At 20.9% G+C, this 25000-nt stretch overlaps 11 protein-coding genes and 1 pseudogene across 11 annotated transcripts in view; 4 read left to right on the top strand and 8 right to left on the bottom strand.

The window, feature by feature from the left end:
- The window catches only part of DDB_G0281645 (hypothetical protein), a gene marked incomplete at both ends in the record, with an annotated part of 1675 nt that extends 1215 nt beyond the window's left edge, over window positions 1-460 (top strand). The window contains one exon of the mRNA XM_635463.1: window positions 1-460. This exon is cut by the window's left edge and continues 847 nt beyond it. Coding sequence (XP_640555.1) covers window positions 1-460 — 460 coding nt within the window.
- A 362-nt stretch (window positions 461-822) lies between these two features.
- DDB_G0281643 (hypothetical protein) lies at window positions 823-3609 on the bottom strand (the record flags this gene model as incomplete). Its single annotated transcript, XM_635462.1, has 1 exon — window positions 823-3609. One exon carries the CDS (start codon window positions 3607-3609, stop codon window positions 823-825), a length of 2787 nt encoding a protein of 928 aa, XP_640554.1.
- A 717-nt stretch (window positions 3610-4326) lies between these two features.
- On the top strand, window positions 4327-5966 carry polD2 (DNA polymerase delta subunit 2; the record flags this gene model as incomplete). The annotated part of the gene is made up of 2 exons (XM_635461.1): window positions 4327-4824; window positions 4899-5966. 2 exons carry the CDS (start codon window positions 4327-4329, stop codon window positions 5964-5966), a joined length of 1566 nt encoding a protein of 521 aa, XP_640553.1.
- A 105-nt stretch (window positions 5967-6071) lies between these two features.
- Window positions 6072-8582, bottom strand: DDB_G0281639 (guanylate-binding protein; the record flags this gene model as incomplete). Its single annotated transcript, XM_635460.1, has 2 exons — window positions 6072-7935; window positions 8056-8582. 2 exons carry the CDS (start codon window positions 8580-8582, stop codon window positions 6072-6074), a joined length of 2391 nt encoding a protein of 796 aa, XP_640552.1.
- Window positions 8583-9044: 462 nt separating this feature from the next.
- On the bottom strand, window positions 9045-11909 carry DDB_G0281637 (SAP DNA-binding domain-containing protein; the record flags this gene model as incomplete). The annotated part of the gene is made up of 1 exon (XM_635459.1): window positions 9045-11909. One exon carries the CDS (start codon window positions 11907-11909, stop codon window positions 9045-9047), a length of 2865 nt encoding a protein of 954 aa, XP_640551.1.
- A 1237-nt stretch (window positions 11910-13146) lies between these two features.
- On the bottom strand, window positions 13147-13479 carry DDB_G0281807 (hypothetical protein; the record flags this gene model as incomplete). The annotated part of the gene is made up of 1 exon (XM_635458.1): window positions 13147-13479. The coding sequence occupies one exon, from the start codon at window positions 13477-13479 to the stop codon at window positions 13147-13149; it is 333 nt and encodes a 110-aa protein (XP_640550.1).
- Window positions 13480-14537: 1058 nt separating this feature from the next.
- Window positions 14538-15287, top strand: DDB_G0281635 (hypothetical protein; the record flags this gene model as incomplete). The annotated part of the gene is made up of 1 exon (XM_635457.2): window positions 14538-15287. One exon carries the CDS (start codon window positions 14538-14540, stop codon window positions 15285-15287), a length of 750 nt encoding a protein of 249 aa, XP_640549.2.
- A 351-nt stretch (window positions 15288-15638) lies between these two features.
- DDB_G0281633 lies at window positions 15639-15964 on the bottom strand (annotated as a pseudogene; the record flags this gene model as incomplete).
- Window positions 15965-16669: 705 nt separating this feature from the next.
- On the top strand, window positions 16670-17640 carry DDB_G0281805 (hypothetical protein; the record flags this gene model as incomplete). The annotated part of the gene is made up of 3 exons (XM_635455.1): window positions 16670-17156; window positions 17265-17431; window positions 17467-17640. 3 exons carry the CDS (start codon window positions 16670-16672, stop codon window positions 17638-17640), a joined length of 828 nt encoding a protein of 275 aa, XP_640547.1.
- Window positions 17641-17870: 230 nt separating this feature from the next.
- DDB_G0281803 (SAP DNA-binding domain-containing protein) lies at window positions 17871-21521 on the bottom strand (the record flags this gene model as incomplete). The annotated part of the gene is made up of 1 exon (XM_635454.1): window positions 17871-21521. One exon carries the CDS (start codon window positions 21519-21521, stop codon window positions 17871-17873), a length of 3651 nt encoding a protein of 1216 aa, XP_640546.1.
- A 921-nt stretch (window positions 21522-22442) lies between these two features.
- DDB_G0281801 (hypothetical protein) lies at window positions 22443-22580 on the bottom strand (the record flags this gene model as incomplete). Its single annotated transcript, XM_635453.1, has 1 exon — window positions 22443-22580. The coding sequence occupies one exon, from the start codon at window positions 22578-22580 to the stop codon at window positions 22443-22445; it is 138 nt and encodes a 45-aa protein (XP_640545.1).
- Window positions 22581-22888: 308 nt separating this feature from the next.
- The window catches only part of DDB_G0281631 (hypothetical protein), a gene marked incomplete at both ends in the record, with an annotated part of 2415 nt that continues 303 nt past the window's right edge, over window positions 22889-25000 (bottom strand). Inside the window, one exon of the mRNA XM_635452.1 lies at window positions 22889-25000. This exon is cut by the window's right edge and continues 303 nt beyond it. Within this exon, the coding sequence (XP_640544.1) occupies window positions 22889-25000 (2112 nt within the window).

Below are 25000 nucleotides of genomic sequence, written 5' to 3'. Positions count from 1 at the left end.
GTTTTGGGTAAAACTTGAACAAGAAATCATTCCAAATTATTCACAACTTCTCGATATCGATACTGAAAATCCACCAGATTTAGAAAATCCACTCTTACTCGAAGATTTAGGATCAGGAGGTGATGGAAAATGTTGGCTTGCCTTTAATCTTGATTCAGATGTTTTCGTTATAAAGTTTTTCAAAGATGAAACCAACGCAGAAATTGAGAAATTTTTTTGGAAAGAGATATGGGGTATTAATACACATGTTACTGTTTTAAATAAAAAGAGATCATTGATAATTCCATATTTTAAAATCTTAACAGATGAGGACTGGAATGATGATAGAGTGTTCAAGTTAGTTAAAGAATCTTGTAAAATTTTCTCACAAAAAGGTTATTTTCATAAAGATTTATCTCAGAGACATGTTGCCAAATATACAGAATCTGATAAAATTAAGATAGTATTCATAGATTTATGAAGAGTAGAAAAGATTAGTGTAGATAGGAGTGAAGAAATGTATTCATGTATAATAAACGATTCTCACTGTTGTTAGTGTTAAAAAAATAATCTCAGACCATCAACAATAGAATAATATTTTTTTTTTTTGAATAACTATAATTAAAAATGAAATAGAAAAACAATCAACTATTGACCATTTGAATATTTGTAAAATTAAATTATTAGTGATTGTTTTCGAATGGTGAATTTTTAAATTTTTTTATTAATTTTATTTATTTTATCCTTTTTTTTTTAATTCTGGAAAAAAAAAAAAGAAAATCAATTGGATCATTTTTTTTCTTTTTTTTTTTTTTTTTTTTTTTTTGATTGTCTATTAATAAATTATTTTAAAGATTTTGAAGTGAAAACCTTCTTTGAAGAAGATACAAATTTTGGAGATAGATTAGTTGATTTTGAATATCTTGAAATTATGAATAAATTTTTATTTAAACCATAATAAATGGTAAGACCTAATAAGATTAGAAAAGTGAAATTACTAGTTGAAATTAAGAAAAATGCCATAATCTTTGTAGCAGTATATTTTGTATAGTTGTAATAATAGAGTGAAGCTGTTGCCATTGATAAAATTGGGAACCCAAAACCAAAGAAACCAAGTGAGAATTTAATTGGATCTTTTGGATCTGAATGAATGATGATAACAATCCAAAGTATAACAACAATGAAGTAATTGATAAATACTGATAAATAGATATATCTACCAAATTTTGATAACCCATCATGAAGTGCGATGAATGAAGTGAAACAGAGTGATTCAGAACCAATGAAAATATTTTGTGATGGTAATTGATCGAATGGTTGAAACTTGCCTTTAAACCCTTGAATAGTGTATTGAAACAAAATGATGATTTTAATGACAAAACAAGACACACTACCAATTCCAAACACCGTCCATGAGAATGCAGTATACCCCAAATGGGCGCCTGTGAATGCCATTACAATTAAGGCAGCCCCCGAGAAAATATAAGTTGGTGATAAAGAAATCGGTCTTTTATTTTTTATTCTTACATATACTTGATAGTAAAGCATGCAAATTGAGAACACATGTATACCAACACCAGTCCAATATAAAACTTTGGCAAATGTTTTACTCAATGCTATTGACAGGTCTGCAATTTGCAATAAAGACATTGCAACACTACCGTATATTGTCACATTTAAACCCCATTTCAAATTTGATATTGTATATTGTAAATTTAATAATGAACTGGTTATCACCAATATAAAGGCGACAATCCATAGAAATGCTGCAATGCCTGCAATGATTTTATAAATTAAACTTGGATAATTGAATATATCCGATAAATACCTATGTTGTAATGCTAATGCACTAGTTGATAAAACCACTAGAAATATCAACACTGGTACATACCTTGACCAAGAGTAAATCGATACATCAAATTCTTCATCATCACTAAAATGTTCCTTTATAATTGTTTTATTTTTATCTAAATTTTCAATAGTCTCATTCTCCATTTTCTTAAAAACCACTTTATTATTATTATTATTATTATTATTATTATTATTATTATTATTATTATTATTATTATTATTATTATTATTATTATTATTATTATTATTATTATTATTATTATTATTATCATCATTATTTTTTAAATTTGAAATATCAATTGTTTTTCTAAATATTTGATTCGAATAATCTTTATTATATATTGGAAATGTTCTAACTGAATCTTTAACATTAATAAATTTTATAATTTTATCATCACTATCATCATCATCATCATCATCATCATCTAAAAAGTTTTCAACATTATCACCATTATTTCTTGGAATTTCTAAATTTGGTGAACTACCACTACTACTAATACTACTACTACTATCACCACTGGCCATACTGATGTTTAATTGTATTGGAATTGTTGGTAAAAAAGTATTTTGAATTATTTTTTTTGCAGTTTCAATATCAATTTCATTCTTATTTTGACAAAGTAAATCTTTACATTTTTGACAATTACAATTCCCATCCTTCACTTGACAACAATCATCATGACTATGAAAATTATTATTATTATGATTATTATTAGTTGATGATGATGATGATGATGATGATGATGATGATGATGATGAACAAAATGGTATTGAAAAAATTATATGAACTAATTCAAAAGGATGGTTAACTTTAATTTTACATTTGTGAAACATTTCATTTAAGTATTTATTATATTGATAATAATTTTCAATATTTTTATAATTAATTAGAGTATAACAAGTTCTATCATCTTTGAATAATAATTTCTTATGTGATATTATTTTAGTACTATCGGTATCTAGTAATTTCACTCTTGATATTATAAATAACATTACCAAAGCTTGTGCTATTCTAATTGCTTTATTTCTTGTAATTTTATTTTTTTTAGAATGAATTATCCATTCAATAAATTCATATCCATAAAAAAATAATTTAATTTTACCTTGTGAATCTAAATAATAACTATTTAATGATTTCTTTTTTTTATGAGTTCTTGGTACTCTTGTTGAAATTATATTATATAATGACAATAATAAATTATAATCATCTTTATTTATTATTATAAAATTATTTATTTCTTTTTTATTATTATTATTAAATAAATCTAAAGATTCTAATGAATTAGTGGAATTGGTAGGAGATACTGCTGGTTGTGGGGTAGGAGGTGGGGTTAAATATATAATTTCATTTATTTTTTTTAATCTTTCGTTTTCAACCTTTGATAATTTTGCTGAACGATTATATTTTTTAATAAATTTATTAATATTTTTTACATTCTCTTTAATTTCAAATTCTGAAATTTCACTTTGTGAAAATTTTAATATATTTAAATCATATTCTTCAATTATATTTTGATTATTTTCCAAATTTTCATTAACATTATTATTATTATTATTATTATTATTATTATTATTATTATTATTATTATTATTATTATTATTATTATTATTATTATTATTATTATTATTATTATTATTATTATTATTATTATTATTATTATTATTATTATTATTTTCTTTTATTACTTCATTAGTATTATTATTATTAAAATTTGGACTATTCATTGAAGCAATATTATTAAATTCTTTTCTTGATTTTTTATTATCATTTCCTACCATTTTAATAATAATAAATTAATATTATTATTTGAAATGAAAAATGGGAAAAATTATTCTTAAAATGGAGAAAAAAAAAATAAAAATAAAAATAAAAATAAAAATAAAATTGACCATCCAACAAATATTTTTCATTTTAATTTTTTATTTTTTATTTTTAATTTTTTATTTTTTTTTGCATACTAAACAAAGGTAGCGAATGGTGTGGTGACATTGGACTAAAAAAAAAAAAAAAAACTATAAGTGTGTGGTGGTAAAACTTAAAAAATTATTTTTATTATTTTTAATTTTCCAAATCTGGAAATCCTACTATTTATTATTATTAACATTGTTTTAAATGATTACTTTATATTTAAAAAAAAAAAAAAAAAAAAATATTTTGTTTTGTATTGTATTGTAATAAAATTATTTTATAAAAAAAAAAATTGAAATATAGATTTTAAAAATTATATATAAATACATTTTCTCTATTTATTTTATATACTGGAGAGTCTTTTTAAAAGTGATTAATTTTTTTTTTTTTTTTTTTTTTTCATTTTTTGAATAAAAAAAAAAAAAAAGAGCGCCCTTTTTTAATTTTTTTTTTTTTTTTTTTTTTTTTTTCTCATTTTTTTATTTTTTTATTTTTATTTTTATTTTTTTTTTTTTTATATGTTTGTGCTTATAAATTGTAATAAAAATAAAAATAAAAAATAATATTTAAATATATATAAATATAAAATGTTTGAAGAAATTAATCATGATAATGAATCATTAATTGAATTATTTAAAAGGATTGAAAAAATTGAAACTAAATTCAAACAAACAAAGAAATCATATGGTAAAGATAAAAATTTTGGATTAGATCAAGATTATAAAACAACAGAGAGATTAGATGTTATCATTCATCATAATAAAGAAAGATTTTTAGAGAAACAACCAAATTCAACCATAAAATCAATTCATAAGAATGATGACAATAAAAATGGTGATGGTGGTGGTGGTGCAACCACATCATTAGTAATAGGTCAACATAGTAATCTTCAATATAGTTCAATTTATGCGAGTAGATTAGAGAAATTAAATCCAATATTAGTAGAAAATGTTGAATCTAAATATCCAGGTATACCAACTCAAAAGATTTTACATATGAAACCAGGTGATGAATGTATTATGATTGGTACTTTATATAAAGAAATGGAATTAAAACCAAATATTTTAAAAGCATATGCTCAAGATGTATGTATATATATATATAAATAATAAATATATTCAATATTATAAATTATTAATAATAAAAAAAAAAAATAAAGAGAGCAATGTTACCAATACCAGATAATAGAGAATCATTTATTGGTGAAAAAGATAAATTATTTTTTGAAGATAATACAGGTAGAGTTAAATTAATTGGTAGTAAAGAGATGGTTGATAGTTTAGTTACAGGTTTAAATGTTGCAATATTAGGGAAAGGTTTACCAGATGCAGAATTTGAAGTTAGGGATATAGTTTTCCCAGGCATACCACCACAACCACATTCAAGAGATTTAGAGTCATTGAAAGATGATGCATACATTTGTTTAATTTCAGGTTTAAATGTTGGTGATGCAAATAATATATTTCAAACTCAATTACTTATGGATTATCTACAAGGTAATCTAGTTGATAATGGTAGTGACTTACTTGGAAAGATTTGTAAGGTATTGTTCGTTGGTAATTCAATTCATAAAGAGAATGAACCAATTGAAGCATTTGTTAGATATAGTTCCAAATCGGAAATACAGGCAAAACAAGCAAAAAAAGCAATACCAATTAAAGATTTAGATGGATTTTTATGTGAACTTTGTCAAACGGTTCCAGTGGATATCATACCTGGTCCAAATGATCCCACCAATATTTCATTACCCCAATTACCTTTGAATAGTTGTTTATTCCCATTCTCAATTCAAAATACAAATTTAACAACTTGCACCAACCCATATCAATCACAAATCGGTGGTAGATTATTGTTGGGTACAAGTGGTCAAAATATTGAAAATGCTTCACGTTATATGACATATGAAAATAAAATGTCATTAACAGAGTCAACTTTAATTTGGAGACATTTAGCACCGACTGCTCCAGATACTCTAACTTGTGCAGCTTTAGATAATGATCCATTCGTAATTGAACAATGTCCTGATATTTACTTTGTTGGTAATCAAGATCATTTTGAAACTAAACTTTTAAAAGGTCCAAATGATGAAATCGTTCGTTTAATTTTCATTCCAAATTTCTCTGAAACAAATACAATCATTTTAGTAAATTTAAAAACTTTAGATACATTCCCAATTCATTTTAATACAACTTCTTTTTTTCCACAATCACCATCAACTGAACAATAAATTAAAATAAAAAATAAAAAAAAATAAAAAAATAAATAAATAAAAAATAAACAAAAAAAAAAAAAGTAATAATAATAATAATAATTTATTATATAATATTTTATTTTATTTTTTAATAGTTGAAAATGAAATTAAAATTGAAAATATTAAAATTATACCTAAAGTTAATAAAATTGTTGATAATTTAAATAAACTATTTAATTGTTGTTTTAAATCATTATTTATAAATTGTTTAATAACTTTATCACGAAGTGGTTTTGATTTAATTTTATCAATAATTCTTTTTTCAGCTTCACGATATGCTTCATTCTCATAGGAATGTTGAAACCAAAATATAGGTGTTCGAGAGATCATCATCACTCTAACAGTATCTAAAGATTCCATTACTATCCATTTCATTTGAGTTACATTTTCATTTAATTTCAATTCAATTTGTTTTTCCAATGAAGATTCTAATTTATTTAATTGAGTTGAATAAGAATTTGAATTTCTAAATGGTTCCAATCTATTTTTGTAAGAATTTATTGAACGAATTTTAAATTCATTCATTGATTTAACCAATGATTCCTCTTCGATTGGTAAAATGATTTGTGATACACTTTTCTTGAAATCAAGTATTGATTGATCAGATTCAAATTTTGATTTCTCTAATATCTTTTGTTCATTAATCTCTTGAAAGTATTGAAATAGTTGATGTAATTGCTTCTCTGCCATTGACTTGAATGGTTGATAATAAGATTCTTCATGAGCGACCTCTGTAATTTGTTTAAATTTGGAATTTAAAAGTTGATTATAATGCTTTTTATCCTCATTCTTTAATTGTTCCAATGTAATTGGTAAATCGAGTTGATTCATATATGATTTATATCTTTCTGATATCATATCAATTGATTTTGTTAATAATATTTCAATCTCGTTCCTATTTTGTAACTGTTTACCATTTATTAACCTTTCAATATCTTTTTCTAATGAATTTAAAAATATTTCAAAATAGTTATTTTGATTTTGGTTTCGATTTAAGTTATATTGTTTTGTGATTTCTTTATATTGATTTATAATTTCATTTTTTAAAATTGAAGTTTGATGATTGAAATGTTTTGAAGATATTGGTATTTTAATTGACTCTAATTGATTTTCAAATGATTCAATCATTTCATTATAAATTCTTTGACAATAATTTTGAATTTTAAAATAATTCTCTTTTAAAAAGTATTGGTGGTTATCTGATAATAATCTTTCCAATTTTTGTTGACCTGGTTTATATGCCTCTTCCAATCCAAATAATAATTGTTTATAAAGATTGGTTGCATAATTATTTGATTGTGATTCAAGTTTTTCAAATTCTTTTAAACATAATGGTGGCTTTGAAAATGAATCCTCATTGGTTATACTTGACATTTTATCCTTATAAGCTATAATACTATCCTCTAATGCTGATTGTTGTTGTTGTTTAATAAATCCACTCCAAATTGATGGTACCGTTGGAAACTTATTACCATTTGCAACTTCAATTAATAATCTTAATAATGTACTAATTGATGGTCCTGTTAATTTTGATTTACCACCACCACCACCATTATCATTATCATTTTTAAATAATGTGGATTTTAATTCATTTAATTCTTTAATATAAATTGGATTTAAATCATTTGATTTTGCTTTATTTAAATGTCTTAATATATTTCTATCACCACTTGGTAAAAATAATGTATGACATTCAATTGAAGGGAAAATATCAGTGATTGAAATTAAACTACTATCAACACCTTTATCTCTACTATGTGCTTTCAATAAATTATTTAACCATTGAGTTGGTGTTTCATCTCCTATATCTTGAAAGAAATCTTGAACTACCCATGTTAATGATGGGAAATTTAATATATTATTTAATCCTAAAATTTCTTGATTCATTTCATTTGATTTAATTTGTGATTTTAATGCAAATAATTGTGTTCTTCTTGATAATAATCTAAAATAATAAAATAAAAATTTTAATATATTTATATATATATATATATATATATATATATATATATATATATATATATATATATATATATATATATTTTTTTAAATAAATTAAACTTACTCTAAATATTCTAAAGCTGATTGATCAATAATTTTAACAGAATTATAAATTAAATGAGAAGATAATAAAGTTGTAATTGCAAATATTTTAGCATCATAAGTTTCAGATACATTACTTGAATAAAAACCTTCAGTATCTAATAATAATAGATTATGTTGTTTACCATTATCATCTTTAATTCTACATGCCCACATCCAAATACCAATTGTTTGTGGATGAACTGTTGGCCCAACTGTAAAACTATCAGTTGTACCTAATAGTTGATTTAATAAGAATGATTTACCAGAATGAAATGTACCAACCACTCCAAGTACTGATAATCTATCTTCACTCAATACTGAATTTAAAAGATTAATTGAACTTTCATTAATTATTAATCTATCGTGGTTTGAATCTGGGTATATCAATTGAACTGGTTTAAATAATTCTATAAAATTTTGTTGTTGCTGCTGCTGCTGCGGTTGTTGTGAACTAATAGATACTAATATATAAATAAATAATAACAAAAAAATGTTTTTTAATTTCATGTTTTTTAGTTGATGTTGAAAAAAAAAATTAAGAAAAAAAAAAAAATTAAAAAAAAAAAAAACTTTTTTTAAAAAATTAAAAAAAAAAAAAAATTAAAAAAACCAAGCTTGGAATGAAAATATCTTGAGCTTTTAAATATTATTTTTCACGATTACAAATTTAGGGTTCCCTTGAAAATATCTAAAAAATTTTGGGGACCTCTTTTGAAGTTTTTTTTTTTTTTTTTTTTTTTTTTTTTTTTTTTTTTTTTTTTTTTTTTTTTTGAATTTAATTTTTTTTTTTTTTTTTAAACAATTAATAAGAAATGTAAAAAAATAGGTGTTGATTATTTAAAAAAATGAGTTTTGGATTTTTGACCAGTGCATCTTTATAAAGTAAAATGACTTTGTGACTTTATATTTGGAATTTAATCTCTCTTTTTTTTTTTTTATTTTTTTTTATTTATTTATTTATTTATTTATTTATTTAGATAATTTAAAATTATTAGAATAAAGAAATTCTATCATTGAATATGAAGGTTTAGTTGACCTTTCAAATTCACCTTTTGTTAAATTTGTATAAACAAAAAGTATTTCAGCTATTTGAACATGATCAAAAAGAACAGAAGATGAAAGTAAATTTTTTAATTCTCTTGGTTCTAAAAATCCTTCGGTCTCTTTTGTAATTTTTGAAAAAAAATGACTATGATTTAAATTTAAATATTTAATTATTAAAAGATTACCATTTGAAATCAATGCACTTAAAAAAGTATAAATTTCAAAATTTAAATTCACATCAATTAAATATTGTAATAACTTTTCAACGAATGGTAATGAAATATGTGGTCCAATGAAATTAATAAAATTAATAATCTCTTTACCAGATAAACTATTAATTTTAAAAATATCATCTAAACGATTTGAATTATATAATATTTGAATTAATTGATTTTGGTATAATAATAGTTTAACCTTTCCATTACTATCACCACCATCACCATCATTTCCTTTATAGTTTGGTAATTGAACATCAATTTCTATTTTAATACTATACGTATTAAAACCACGACCATGGTCAATTAGAGAAGAAAGACCGGTTATACAATTATCTGAAATCCATCTTGAAATTAAAATAGAGTCATTATTAAATTCTGTGAGTGACTTACGCATTTCAAGTTTCTTAAAACGATTTGATTCTATTAATAATAAAAAATCATTAAAACTTATATTTTTTTTAAGTATTAAACTTTTTTTTTTTTGAATATCATCATCATCATCATCATATAAAAATGGATTATTAATTGCCATTAATAATAATGGGAATTGAATTTCTGGGTTATTAACTGAATATGAGAATTTTCTACCTAATGATTCCATTAATTTTTCATAATGTTGTAAAATTTCAACACTATTACAATATTGCCAATTATTATTATTTTCAGCAAATATTTGATTTTGAAAGTTTTTAAAAAGGAAATCTAACATATCAATGGATTTAACATTTTTAATTAATGATCGAGTACAATTTGTTGAAATAAAATTTCTAAATTGATTTTCCATTAAAAATTTAGAATTCATTACAATTTCAATTTTCTTTGAATTATTAATATTTGATGATAATACACCATTGACTAAAATTTCATTTTTTGGCATACCATATTCAAATAATTGATCATCCCAACAACAATATTCTTCATTTGTAGCTACAAATTCATTTAAAAAGGCTAAACTATATTCAATTGGTTTCTTTTTAATTAAATTTAAATCATAAAATATAGTAATATATTTGAAAATTGTATTTCTTTTATTTAAATCATCATCTTTACATTCTTGAAGAGTATTATTTTCTTTTTCTTTTTGTTTTTTTAATTGTTTTTCTTGTATTTTTTGAATTAATTGATTCTGTTCAATAAAATTACCTTCCATTTCTTTTCCAATTTTAATTTGATCATTTTGAATTGTCATAATATTACTAAAAATACTTTCATGTACTTCATAACTAACCAATTTTAATTTTTTACTTAAAATATCATTATTATTTACTATTTTTTGAAATAATTCTAAATTTTTTAATTTTATTATTGATAATCTTTGTTTTTCATTTTCAATTTCATTATTAATACTACTATTGTTATCAATGTCACTACTATAATTATGATTTAACTTTGAAAAATGTCTATCCCAATTTGTTAATGGTTTTAAAACTTTAAATAAATTTTCATTTAATTCTTTATCTGTAAATTTAAATTTTTTAATTTCATTTAAAATTAATTTATTTTTTGTAATATTTTCTAAAAATAAAGATAATTCATCATCAATATCTTTTGTAGCTCTTGAAAATGATTTATTATTATTAAATGGTTTTAATAATTTGTAATATTTTTTATCATCAAGTAATGCTCTAGTGAAATCAATTAATTCACCTAATTTAAATTCTTTAAATATATTAAAATCATTGACTTGAATAGTTTCAATAATAAATAGTTTACTTAAATTCTTTGTTAGGTAATTTAATATTTTTAAATTTGAATAACTATTAATTTCAAAATCAACTTTTACCTTTTCTTTAATCATTCCATTTCCATGCAACGATTTCAATGCTAATAAATTTGATGATTCAATAACGTGGTCGAATAAACTCCAAAAGTGAACTGTCCTATTACAATAGTTTGTTATAAATTGGTTATAGAATAACTGATTTTCTTCATTTTCATCTTTAATATTTTCAAAAATAATTGATAAACCATTAAAATTGAATTTTTGAATATTGTCCTTATCATTTATAGCTATAAATGATAAATAACTATTTGATTTTACTTTATCTCTAATTATTTCAATACCATTGCTAAAACTCTTAAATATATTATTAACTGAATATAATCTTGAATAATTAAATGTATTTGAAAATTTGAAATTTGAGAACACCATTTTAAATAACGATTTATTTCTAAAAACTTTCCAAAATGCAATTTCATTCTCATTTTTAATTAATAATATTGGTTGACTTTTATTAAATGGATTATTATCTTGTTGTTGCTTAACTTCTTTTTCTGAATTAATTTTAATATTATAATATTGTTCAATTCTATTATACAATTCATTCTCATTACCACTGAATGGTAATCCATTATCTTTTGCAATCGTTTGTAATTTTTTAATTACTAACTTTTCTTTATTCATTAATTTAAATAATTTAAATTCATTTTCATAATTTTTAATATTATTATTTTCATCATCTATTAAAGTATCACTATCATTATTAATTATGTGGTCTTCTTTTGGTTTTTTAATATTTTCAATTCTACCATCATAAAATTCTTGATTATTATTTCTAGTTCTTTTTTTCATTTTTTTTTTTTATTTTTAAAATGTTATGTTTGTATAAAATAATAAAAAAAAAAAAAAAAAAAAATTGAAAAAAAAAAAAAAATTGAAAAAAAAAAAGAAAAAAAAATCTGGATATTTTTATTTTTTCTTATTAAAACAGATTTTAGTTTAATACTCTTTTTTATTTAAATAAAAATCTTTTTTTTTTTCTTTTTTTTTTCTATTTTTATTTTGCCAGGTTTGATATTTTGTTATTAAAATAGTAAAAAAACTAATTTATTTATTTTTTTATTTTTATTTTTTTTTATTTTTTTTTTTTTAATCCATAGCTAGTGGTTTCAATAATGAATTTAGACTTCCTGTTCGTTGGTTAAATTCACTACTTGTAAATTTTATATAAACTAAAAGAATTTCAGAAATTTCAGGATAACCATAGTTAATAACTTCCAATATTAATTTTGAACTTTTATATTTATTTTTAATTTAACTAAATTTTCATCACGATAAAATGTTTTAGTGATATTAATTAATTGACCTAATTTTAATTCTTTAAATATATTGAAATTTTCAATAATAATTGATTCAATAGTAATTAAACCACTAAGATTATTTACTAAAAATTCAAAAAATTGAAAATCTGAAAATCTTTTAATTTTAATATAAAGTTGAATGTTTTGTTTAATTAATTTTTTATTAAGAAATGATTCAATGCTAATAAATTTGATGATTCATTAATAGATTTGAAAAAAACCATAAAATGAATTGATTTATTGCAATAATTATTTATTAATTGAATATAAAAAAATTGATTTTCTTCATTTTCATCTTTAATGTTTTCTAAAATAGTTGATAAACCAATAAAATTAGGCCAAGTACCAATATTAAAAGTTAAAAAACTATTTGATTTCACTTTATCTCTAAAGATTTCAATACCATTATTAAAATCATTAATAATATCATACACTGAATATAATCTTGAATAATTAAATAGATTTGAATATTTGAAATTTGAAAATATATTTTTAAATATAATTTTATTTCTAAAAACTTTCCAAAACTGAATTTCATTTTCATTTTCATTATTAATTAATAATATTATTGGTTGGCTTTTATTAAATGGGTTATTATCATGTTGTTGTTTTGATTCTTTTTATATCATTTCTGAGTGAATAATACTATATATTATTATTTTAAATTATTAGTATTTATTTTATTTTATTTATTTATTTATTTTTATTTTTTTTTTATTTTTTTTTTTTTAACAATTATAATTAAAAACATACCCTCTTGCAGCATTCATAATTTGAACCATACCAGGTTTTAGTAATCCTTTATTCCCTTTGTTATCTTTGTGCTCCATTATACCATCTATCATATAGGTTAAAGTTTGTTGACCTCTATGTGGATGTGATGGGAAACCTGCAATATAATCATTTGGATTCTCTGATTTAAATGCATCTAACATTAAGAATGGATCAACTGATTTTGATAGGATAGGTCCACCAATAACACTTAAAAGTGATACACCTGCGCCATCTTTAGTTTTATAACCTTTTGCAACATTTGAAACTTTTCTAGAAACACTTGACATTTTATTTAATATTAGTTATTTTTATTAGTTTTATATTTGTTTTATATTTGTTTTGTTTTTTTTTATTTTTTTTTTAAAATGAATAAAAAAAATAAAAATGAGTCTTTATAAAAAATCATTTTCTTATTCATGAATTCCCTGTACGTTCTGGTATTCTAATTATAAAAAAAAATAAAAATAATATAAAATAAAAAATAAAAAAAAAATATTCCAGAATTCCAATTTATTTTTGGGTTTTTTTTTTTTTACCCAAATATTTTCATTTTTTTTTTTTTTTTTTTTTTTTGTCCTTTTCGTCTTTTTTTTTTTTAATTATTATTATTAAAATTAATTAATTAACTGAAGGTGTTTTAACTTTATTTTTTTAATTTTTTTTTATTTTTTTTTTATATTTTACTTATTTATTTATTTTTTTAGAGTGACAAACATTTTTGATGATTTAAATTAATTTATTTTTTTTTTTTTTTTCTCCAACTACAAATAAATAATTATAAACATTTAAAATTCTATTTTTTTTATTTATTTATTTTTCAATAAATTTAGTACCAGGCTAACTATCTTTTGTTAAGATTATGATATCACTGCCTGGGTTTTTTTTTTTAAAAAATATTTTGAGATATTTTTTTTTTTTTATAAAATATCCATAAAAAAAATCATTTTTCTGAGATAGGTTCTCTGACATTCCTTTTTAATTTTTTTTATTTACCATAAAAATATTCCTTTGATAAAAAATAATTCTATTACGGTTTTTATTTAAATATTCGAAAAAACTTTGATCCGATATTGTGTAAATAAATGAGATAATTCAAATAAATCAATTTTTGCAAGTCCTCTTGACATCATGACCAGGCAATAAAATATATCATTTTCCAGGATAATTTATTGGTTAATATTTTCGAATTTATTTTTTAAAATGTTATCGGATACCCATAAAAAAAAATTGGTATAAATAATTTTTTTTTTTTTTTTTTTATTAAACAAATAATTTAAAATAAATAAATAAAACAAATAAAAATTTTTAAAAATTAAATAAAATATATAAATAAAAAAATTAAAGAATGAAATTATTATTATCTTTAATTTTAGTAATGACAGTTGCATTAAATTGTTGTAAATCATTTAGTATGGGTACAAATAAAATTGATTACTCAAAAATTGAAAATCAAGTAGGTCAACAACAATGTTTTACTTCAAGTGGCCAACTCCCAACAGGTTATTCAAGTTCATATGTTATGTTAAGTTTTAATGGAAATTATCCAACTCCAAGTGGTATTCAACAATCATCTTTCCTTGAATCTGGTTTTATGAATATCGATTTGGTTGGTCAACAATTGTATGTTGACTTTTTATTCGATAATGGTAATACAAAAACAAAAGGTAATCTCTGGGGTTTCGGTAGTAATAGTACACAATACGTTAGTGTTAATGTAAATGGTACTGATTATTGTTTCCAACAACCATTATCATACTCTACTCCATCACTTGAAGGATTAAAGTATGTTGGTGATTTCGAATTAGGTACTGTTCAATGTGATATGTTTTCAGTAAATCCAGGTGATTTAGGTAACTCTTCAAATGTCGGTCTCCTTGTAGATAAATCAGATTGTTCATTAATCTCTTGCTCAACTGAAAATATCAACAATACGCCAAGTGGATATACATTAACAAACTATTACTATTACAACCCATCTGCTGACTCAGCATACTTCCAATTACCAAGTATTTGTTTAAATCAACCAAATTCTAAACAATTAAAATTGAAATCATCAGTCCATTTACCAAGAGTTCTTGGTAACTTACCATTTTAATTAATTTTTTTTTCTCGATCGATCAAAAAAAGATTCACTAAACATTTTTTTTTTAAACATAAAAAACAATACTAAAATAAAAATATAAAACTTTTTTTTTAATAACCATATATATATTTATAATAATATAACAATCATATTATTTCTTTTTATGTTTTAATTTCATTGAATTTAAAAGATTTTATTATTTATTTTATTTTATTATTTTTTATTTTATAATTTTCTAATTCAACAGTATAAATGTTTAATTGGGGGTTAAATTAAATAACCACTTTACATTAATTATAGTACAATTTTTTTTTTTTTATCTTTATTATTATTTTTTTTTTTTATAAAAAAGGTGATTAATTAAAATCTACCCATTTGGTAATCAAAAAAGCCTGTTGAATTTCTTTTTGTGTATTCATAACGAATGGACCATGTTGGACAATTGGTTCACGTAATGGTTTTGCTGATAAAAATAAGAATCTAACACCATTTTCACCTGCGATTGCATCTAATTTATTTGGTGTAATTTCATTATCATTAATTGTAACTCTATCTTTATTCGCTAAAACACCAATATGTTGATCAGCTACAACTTTTTCATATCCTTCTAGACCGAATTTACCTTCACCTTCGAAAACATAAACAAATGAATTATGATCGAAATCTGGTATATCTACAGAGAATTTAGTTCTAATTTAATTTTAATATTATAATATCTTTCAATTCTATTATATAATTCATTTTCAATATCATTTATTTAAAGATTTTTTTTTTTTTTTTGTGACTGGTGTCACTATTGAGTTTTTTTTTTTTTTTTTTTCCTTAGTAAAACTTATTTTAAAATGGAAATAACGTAAGCACGGAAAATATAAAATTATTTTAAAAATATAATAAAAAAATAAAATGCAATAAAATTAAAATAAAATGGCATTGGAGCGAGTTTTAAAAACGATAATTTAGTTTTTTTTTATTTTTTTTTTAAAAAAAATAATTAATGATGCTATAGAGTATTTTAAAACAATTGCAACAGTTCAAAATCCAACTTTAACCATTGCTTCAATGTACCAAAAATTAAATTTAAAATTGGTAGATGGGATATATCCAGCCGTGGAAAACTCTGTAAATTTATATGAATTTGATATAGTTATCTCTCCATTAAATAGCTCTAATGGTGGTGTATCTTTTGTTGGTCAAGGTTCTCCATTATTTTCAATTGCCACACCAAGTGAAGGTAGTTAAAGTAGTCAAGATCTTATTATCCAATCCTCTGTAACAATTACTGGAATATATTTTAATTTATTCAATCAATCAATACTAAGTGTCGATGGTTACTCAAATTCATACTTTACATTTGATCAAAGTACATTTGATAATTCAGCTCAGCCTCTAGTTCAATGATTGAAGCTGGTGTTTATTTATCACCGCCATCATCAACATCAACATCAATAACCACAAATATTATAATTTCAAATTCATCAATTTTAAACGCTTCTGTAAGATTTGAAACTCCATTAATCAACTTTGTAAAAACATCTATTGTATTTGAAAATACTCAAGTTTCAAACGTTTCAAATATTGAAGAGATTATATTATCCAGTCAAGGTTATGTTTCTATTAATAACAGTTCATTTATTGGAAATTCCAATTTAAGAGATATTGTCTTTTCAACAGATTCAACAGTTTATTTAACAAATTCTTCATTCACCGAAAACATTGGTTTAAACTCTTCATCTGTGTTAAAATTTGACAGCTCACTTCCAAAACAATACTCATTTAATATTGAAAACTGTCAATTCTTTAATAATACTAATGTCAATGGTGTTTTATTCGTTTCATACTCAAGTCAAGATCAAATTTCAACTTCAAGCAATGTAATCGGTTGTATTTTTATTGGAAATAGTGCTAAATCCAATGGTGGTGCTATCGGTGCTTTATAATTACCAATATTGATTGAAAATTCAATTTTTATAAATTATAATGCTTTGTTAGGTGGTGGTGCCATTTATGTGTTTATTGCAAATCTCACTATTACCAATTCAAGTATTGGTACTGCCTATAAACAACCAAAAGCAAATAATGGTGCAGCATTTATTCAAGCTTATTATTCAACAGTTTATATTAATAATATTAATTTTGAAAACATTGAAAATGGAATTGTTTGTGATAATTCAGAGATGACTTTGAAAAAGAGAATTTTAATTTTAATACATCATTTGTTGTATATTGTGACCATTGTTATGCTAAAAATAATGATAATACATTTTGTGGTTCCGATTCTACATTAACTGGTGATTATTCCTCTTCAGGTTATTCAACTGGTGATTATACCACTTCTTCAACATCCTCAACATCATCAACATCATAAACTTCACATTCAACCACAACTTCTCTTGCATCTCAAAAATTTCAACAAATTTGCAAATTAATGATATTATCATTGTCATTAATTTCAATTATTTTTGTATAAAAAAATAAAAATAAAATATCTTTTTTAACAAACATTTTATTTTTTTTCTTTTTCTTTTTATTTTATTTTATTTCTATTTATTTTTTTTTTTTTTTTTTTTTTTTTTTTTTTTTTTATTATTCTATTCATTACCACAAATTATTATAGTAGAGTGAATCTACTAATGAGAAATCAGTTTGAACTTCTTTTCTGAATTCATATCTTGTTAATTTTATATAAACAAAAAGAATTTCAGCGATTTGAGGGTAATCATAACGAATGGCAGTTGAAAGTAAACTCTTTAAATCCTTTGTTCTTTGGTTTTTTGTGAAGAAATGACTAAAATTTAAATTTAAATATTTAATAATTGGAAGGTTACCAATTAAAACTAAATAATTTAAAAATTCTTGAATATCAATACCAATTTTGATAAAATTTGAATTTTTTAATAAAATTTCAACCAATGATAATGGAATATGTGGTCCAACCTTTCTAAAAAAATTTCTATTTGAAAATTTATAATCACGTTTGAATTTAAATATATCATCTAAACGATTAGAATTATATAAAATATCAATTAATTGTGATTGATTTAAAATAATCATAATTATTCCATCATCATCATCTTCTTTACCATTATCACTTTTACCATTATCAGTTGTCGTTGTTGTTGCTGTTGGTGCTGTTGTTGTTGCTGTTGTTGCTGTTGTTGTTGTTGGTGCTGTTGTTGTTGTCGCTGTTGCAGTTACTGTTGCTGCTGTTGTAATTGCCATATTGCTATAATCTTGAGGATGATCTTCATCTTCATTGTCATTTTCATAATTAGAATCATCATCATGAGCAAAATTAAGATAATCATCAGAATCATCAGAATCACCATAATCATCATAATTATCATAATTATCATAATCATCATAATCGTCAGAATCATAAGAATTATCAGAATTATAACCATAACCATCATAAGTGGTACTTTCTTCTTCTATTTCTTCTTCTTTTCCATTCTTATTATTATTCTTATTATTATTATTATTATTATTATTATTATTATTATTATTTTTTCTTTTTTTATTTGGTAATTGAATTTTAATTTTTGTATAACCATTATCATTAAAATTGAGTTTTGATATATTTGAAATACAATTATCAGAAATCCATCTTGAAATTTTATAAGAATATTTGTTAAAAGTAAAAGATCGGTCAAATGTAATAGTTTTAAAATAATTTAATTCTAATAACGATAGGAATGCTCTTTGTTTTACAATGGTTCTATCATTGATTTTTAATAATCTTTCTTTTGGAGCAAGATTTGAACTATGATTATAAAGTGTTGGATTACTGATTGCTCTTGATAATAGTTTTGGATAAATATCAATTCCTTTGCATTCTATTGTACAACGGTTAGCAAAATCAAAAGAGAATAAGAATTTTCTACCCAATGATTGCATTAACTTTTCATAATATTCTATAATCTCTATACTATTACAATATTTCCAATTTCTATTATTATCTTTAAAGAATTGTTGATTAAAATTTTTAAATAATAAATCCAACATATCCTTTGATTTAACATTGGCAATGATTAAAGGTGAATTCAATGGATTAATAAAATGTTCTTTAAATGGCTTTTCAATTAAAAACTTTGAATTCATTATCATTTTAAATCGGTCTCTTGTATTTGACCCATACCCAATCTCTGAAATTCTACTTAGTATCTCATTATTTGGTATACCATAATTTAAAAATTCATCTTTCATTTGAGTGCCATATGCAATGACCTTTTTTTCATCTTTAAAAGATAGATAATATTCAATTGGTTTCCTTCTTGGCATTGATAAATTGAATAGTAAAAATATGTAACCTAATACTATCTTTTTCTTTTTACAAATTTCATCCGATTCAAGAAGTCTATCTTTTTCATTTTGTTTTTCAATAAATTCATTTTCTTTTTGAAATAAACTTTCAATTTCTTTTTCAATTTCAATTTGTTCCTTATGAATACTTGAAATTTCTTTAAAATCTTTTTGAGCAAATTCATATCTTTGAAATCTAAAATATTCTTCTAATCTTTGATAATTCTTTCTTAATTTATTATTATATAATTCTAAAATATTATATTTTACTAATGATAATTCACAACCTTGTTCATTACTATTATTATTGATATTATTATTATTATTATTATTATTATTATTATTATATTTATCATTTAATTTTGAAAAATGTCTATCCCAATTTGTTAATGGTTTTAAAAGCATAAATAAATTTTCATTTAATTCTTTATCTGTAAATTGAAATTCTTTAATTTCATTAAAAAAAGATAAACCCTCTTTAATTTTATTTGAAAAATCAAGTTTGGATTCTCTAATTCTCTCTATAATATAATCATTTTTAAATTCTTCACCTAATGAAAAAAAGATGTATTCTGGAAAATCTATTGAAACTTTATGATAGGTTGGTAATTCTAATAATTTAACAATTTTTTCATTTTGATATATTGTTTTAGCTAAATGAATTAATTCACCTAATTTAAGTTCTTTAAATATATTGAAATCATTTATACGAATTGATTCAATAAAAACTAAATTTTCATCTTGTTCATCTTTTTTTTTATCATTATCATTACCTTCACTACCTTCTTTTAATTTTTTAAGATTATCAATTTCATTTTCATTTAAATCTTTTTGAATAAGTTCTTCTTTTTCTTCTTTTTCTTTTTCTTTTTCTTTTTCTTTTTCTTTTTCTTTTTCTTTTTCTTTTTCTTTTTCTTTTTCTTTTTCACTATCTTTTTCACTATCTTTTTCACTTTCTTTTTCACTTTCTTTTTCTTTTTCACTTTCTTTTTCTTTTTCACTTTCTTTTTCTTTTTCTTTTTCTTTTTCACTTTCTTTTTCACTTTCTTTTTCACTTTCTTTTTCTTTTTTATTATTATCATCATTATTTCTATAGTATTTATTAATTAAAAACTCTAAGATTTGTAAATCTGAAAATTTGTTAATTTCAATTTTAATTTGAATTTTACTTTTAACATATATTTCTGTATTGAGAAATGATTTTAATGCTAATAAATTTGAAGCTTTAACGATTCTACCAAGTAAAATTAAAGGGTGAATTGATTTATTACAATAGTTATTTATAAATCGAGTATAAAATAATCGATTTTCTTGAGTTTCTTCTTTAAAGCTATCTAAAATCTTTATTAATCCATCTTCGTCTGTTGTTTCATTGGTTTTTATACTATATTCATCTAAATCTTTAATTTGTTTAAATGCTAAATAACTATTTGATTTTACTTTATCTCTAATGATTTCAATACAATTATTAAAATCATTAAAAATATTATTAACTGAATATAATCTTGAATAATTAAATATATTTGAATATTTGAAATTTGAAAATATATTTTTAAATATTGATTTATTTCTAAAAACTTTCCAAAATGGTATTTCATAATCATTTTTAATTAATAATATTGGTTGGCTTTTATTAAATGGATTATTATTTTGTTGTTGTTCAACTTCTTTTTCTAATTTGATTTTAATATTATAATATTGTTCTATTCTATTAATTAAATCAACTTTTCTACCACTATGTGGTAATCCAATATCTTTTAAAATTGTTTGTAACTTTTTTATTGATAATTCCCCTCCTATTTTCTTTAATTTAAACGATTCAAATTCATTTTCATAACTTTTAACAATATTACTACTACTATCATTATCTTCTTTTAATTTTTTATTATTAATTCCCTCTTCTTCATTTAAATCTAGGTCATTCTTATCTCTTGTTCTTTTATTCATTTTTCTAACCAATTTATTGAAAATAAAAAAATAAAAAAAATAAAAAAAAAATTAAAAAGTGGTCTTACCAAAAAAAAAAAAAGAAAAAAAATAAAAAAATAAAATAAAATAAAAAAAAATTAAAAAAAAAAAAAATAAATGGGTTTAATTGCCAAAAGGATAATTTAAATATTCGAAAAGGCTTTTTTTTTTTTATTTTCAAATTTAATTTTTTTTAACTAAATATTATTTTTAAAGATGTTCAAAATTTTCTAAATCAAATTTCAAATATCATAGATCTATAAAAAAATGTCTATTATTAATTTGGATGGGGTTATTTTTTTTTTTTTTTGTTAAAATATATTTGATTAAGAATAACAATAATATTTAATTTAATAGTAATAAAATAAAGTTTATTTTTTATTTTTTTTAAAATATATTCTCTTTTAATTTGTTTTTTTTTTTTTTTTTTTTTTAAATAGGCAGGAATTTTTATGGTTTAAATACAAAATTAAATGTTGTTTGTTCTAATTTTTTTTTTTAATGCTCGTAATATTAATAATCTTATAAAAGATAAATAACTATTTGATTTTACTTTATCTCTAATGATTTCAGTTCCCCCTGTCTCCTCCCCCCTGTCGCACCGCTAACCATCCCCTCTTCGAGGGGAGTAGCTAGCTACCATTACTAAAATCTTTAATAATATGATAAACTGAGAATAATCTTGAATAATTAAATATATTTGAATATTTGAAATTTGAAAATACCTTTTTAAAAATTGATTTATTTCTAAAAACTTTCCAAAATAGTATTTCATTTTTATTATCATTATTAATTACTAATAATATTGGTTGACTTTTATTAAATGGGTTATTATCTTGTTGTTTTTTAAATTCTTTTTCTAATTTAATTTTAATATTATAATATTGTTAAATTCTATTATCACAATTCATTTTCATCACCATTTAATGGTAATCCATTATCTAATTCAATTGTTTGTAATTCTTCAATTGTTAACTCTTCTTTATTCTGATTTAAATGATTTAAATTCATTATTTTTAATATTATTATCTTTGTCATTATAATTATTTTCTTTTAATTTTTTATCACCAAATTCTTGGTTACCATCTCTTGTTCTTTTATTCATTATTATTTATTTTAGGCATTAGGTTGATCAAAAAAAAAAAAAAAAAAAAAATTTCCCAAATAATGAGGTTTTATAACTATATTAAATAAAAAAATAGATAAAAACATTTATTATTATTTTTCACTAATTTTTGAAGTTTTTTTTATTTCTAAATAAAAAAAAATTATTCCTTTAATTTTTTTTTTTTTTTTTTTTTTTTTTTTTTTTTTTTTTTTTTATAATTTAATTCTTATTTTATTTTTTATTTTTTTATTATTTCTATTCCTAATTTTAATTTATTTCCATGGATTAGTTCTATTAATGAAAATTTTGTTTTTATTACTGATTTCAATTCTTTTCTTGTAAAGTTACAAAATACAAAAAAAAGTTCAGCTATTTGATAATTATCATTACTAATTGCTAATAAAAGTAAATCTTTTAAATTATAATAAAAGAAACAACTACTATGATTTAAATATAAAAATTTAATAATTGGAAGATTATTATTTAAAACTATTTGATTTAAAAAATTATTTTTTTTTTGATAATTATTAAAATATCCTCTAATAATTAATCTATTAACGAAATCTAATGAAATATGTGGACTTATATTTTTAATAAAACTAGTAATTATATTACTATCTAAATTTTTAATTTTAAAAATATCATCAATACGATTTGAATTATATAAAATTTGAACTAATTGAAGTTGATCTAAAATAATTTTAATTTTCCCATCATTACCACCACTACCACTACTTATACCACTACCACTACTTATTCCACTAACAATATTAATTTTTTTTAAATTTGGTAATTGAATATAAATTTCAGGTTTATTATTATCAGAAAAAATTGAAATACAATTATCTGAAATCCATCTTGATATAGTAATATATTTAGTAAATTCTAAGGATTCTGAAATTTTAATATTTTTAAAATAATTCGATTCTATTAATGATATAAAAGTTAATTTGCCTGGAAAGGCAATAAAATTTAAATTTAAAACATAATCCTTTTTTTTTTTTTTTTCACCAATTACTTGATATAATGATGGATTATTAATTGCTATTAAATATAATTTTGATTGAATTCCTTTTGACCCAATCTCAATAACATTAGAATTATTAAATGAAAATTTTCTACCTAATGATAGCATTAATTTTTCATAATGTTTTAAAATTGTAATACTATTAACATATTTCCAATTTTCATTTCTATCTTTAAAAAATTGATCTTGATAATTATTAAAAAGGGAATCCAACATATCAATTGATTTAATACTATTGATAGTTTCATGTGTATCATTATTATTTTTTAAAAGAATTCTTTTAATATTTGAATTTATCACCATTTTAGTTTGCCTTTGATTGATTTCATTTGGTTTGTTTTCAATTAATTCTTTTTCACCCATGTGAGTGAAATAATATTCAAATGGTTTTATAGTTGATCCTCCAACTAATTTGTAAAATATATTAATATATTTAAAAATTATGTTTAATTTATTATTATAATTATCATTTAATTTTATGTAAAATCTGTCTGATTTAGTGACTGGTTTTAAAAGTGTTAATAAATTTTCATTTAATTCTTTATCTGAAAATTGAAATTCTTTAATTTTATTATATATTAATTTATTTTTTAAATTATCTAGTTTTTCAATTTTTGTGTAAATTTCATCATCATATAATATCATAACCAATTTTATTAATTCACCCAATTTAAATTTTTCAAATATATTTGGTTTTAAAATAGTGATAATTATTTTTTGAATTTCAATATATTCTTTATGATTATTAAATAAATATTCTAAAAATTTTAATTCTGAAATTTTATTAATTTCAAAATTAATTTTAACTTTTTTAATTTTTAAAGTTTTATTATTAAAAAATGATTTTAATGCTAACAAATTAAATGACTCAATAATAATTTTAAAAAAATTACCAGCATGAATTAATTTATTACAATAATTATTTAATAATCGGTTATGAAATAATTGATTTTCTTGAGTATCTTTTTTAATATTTTTTAAAATAGTTGACAAACCACTGAAATTATCTAAACAATGACCAAATGCTAAATAACTATTTGATTTTACTTTATCTCTAATGATTTCAATACAATTATTAAAATCATTATAAATATTATAAACTGAGAATAATCTTGAATAATTAAATAAATTTGAATATTTGAAATTTGAAAATATATTTTTAAAAATTAATTTATTTCTAAAAACTTTCCAAAATAGTATTTCATTTTTATTATCATTATTAATTAATAATATTGGGTGACCTTTATTAAATGGATTATTATCATGTTGTTGTTTAACTTCTTTTTCTAATTTAATTTTAATATTATAATATATTTCAATTCT

The sequence above is a fragment of the Dictyostelium discoideum genome (assembly GCF_000004695.1).
Source record: "Dictyostelium discoideum AX4 chromosome 3 chromosome, whole genome shotgun sequence".
Classification (NCBI taxonomy): domain Eukaryota; phylum Evosea; class Eumycetozoa; order Dictyosteliales; family Dictyosteliaceae; genus Dictyostelium; species Dictyostelium discoideum.
Note: the sequence above shows the minus strand (reverse complement) of the source record. Positions and strands in the feature narration are given on the sequence as shown.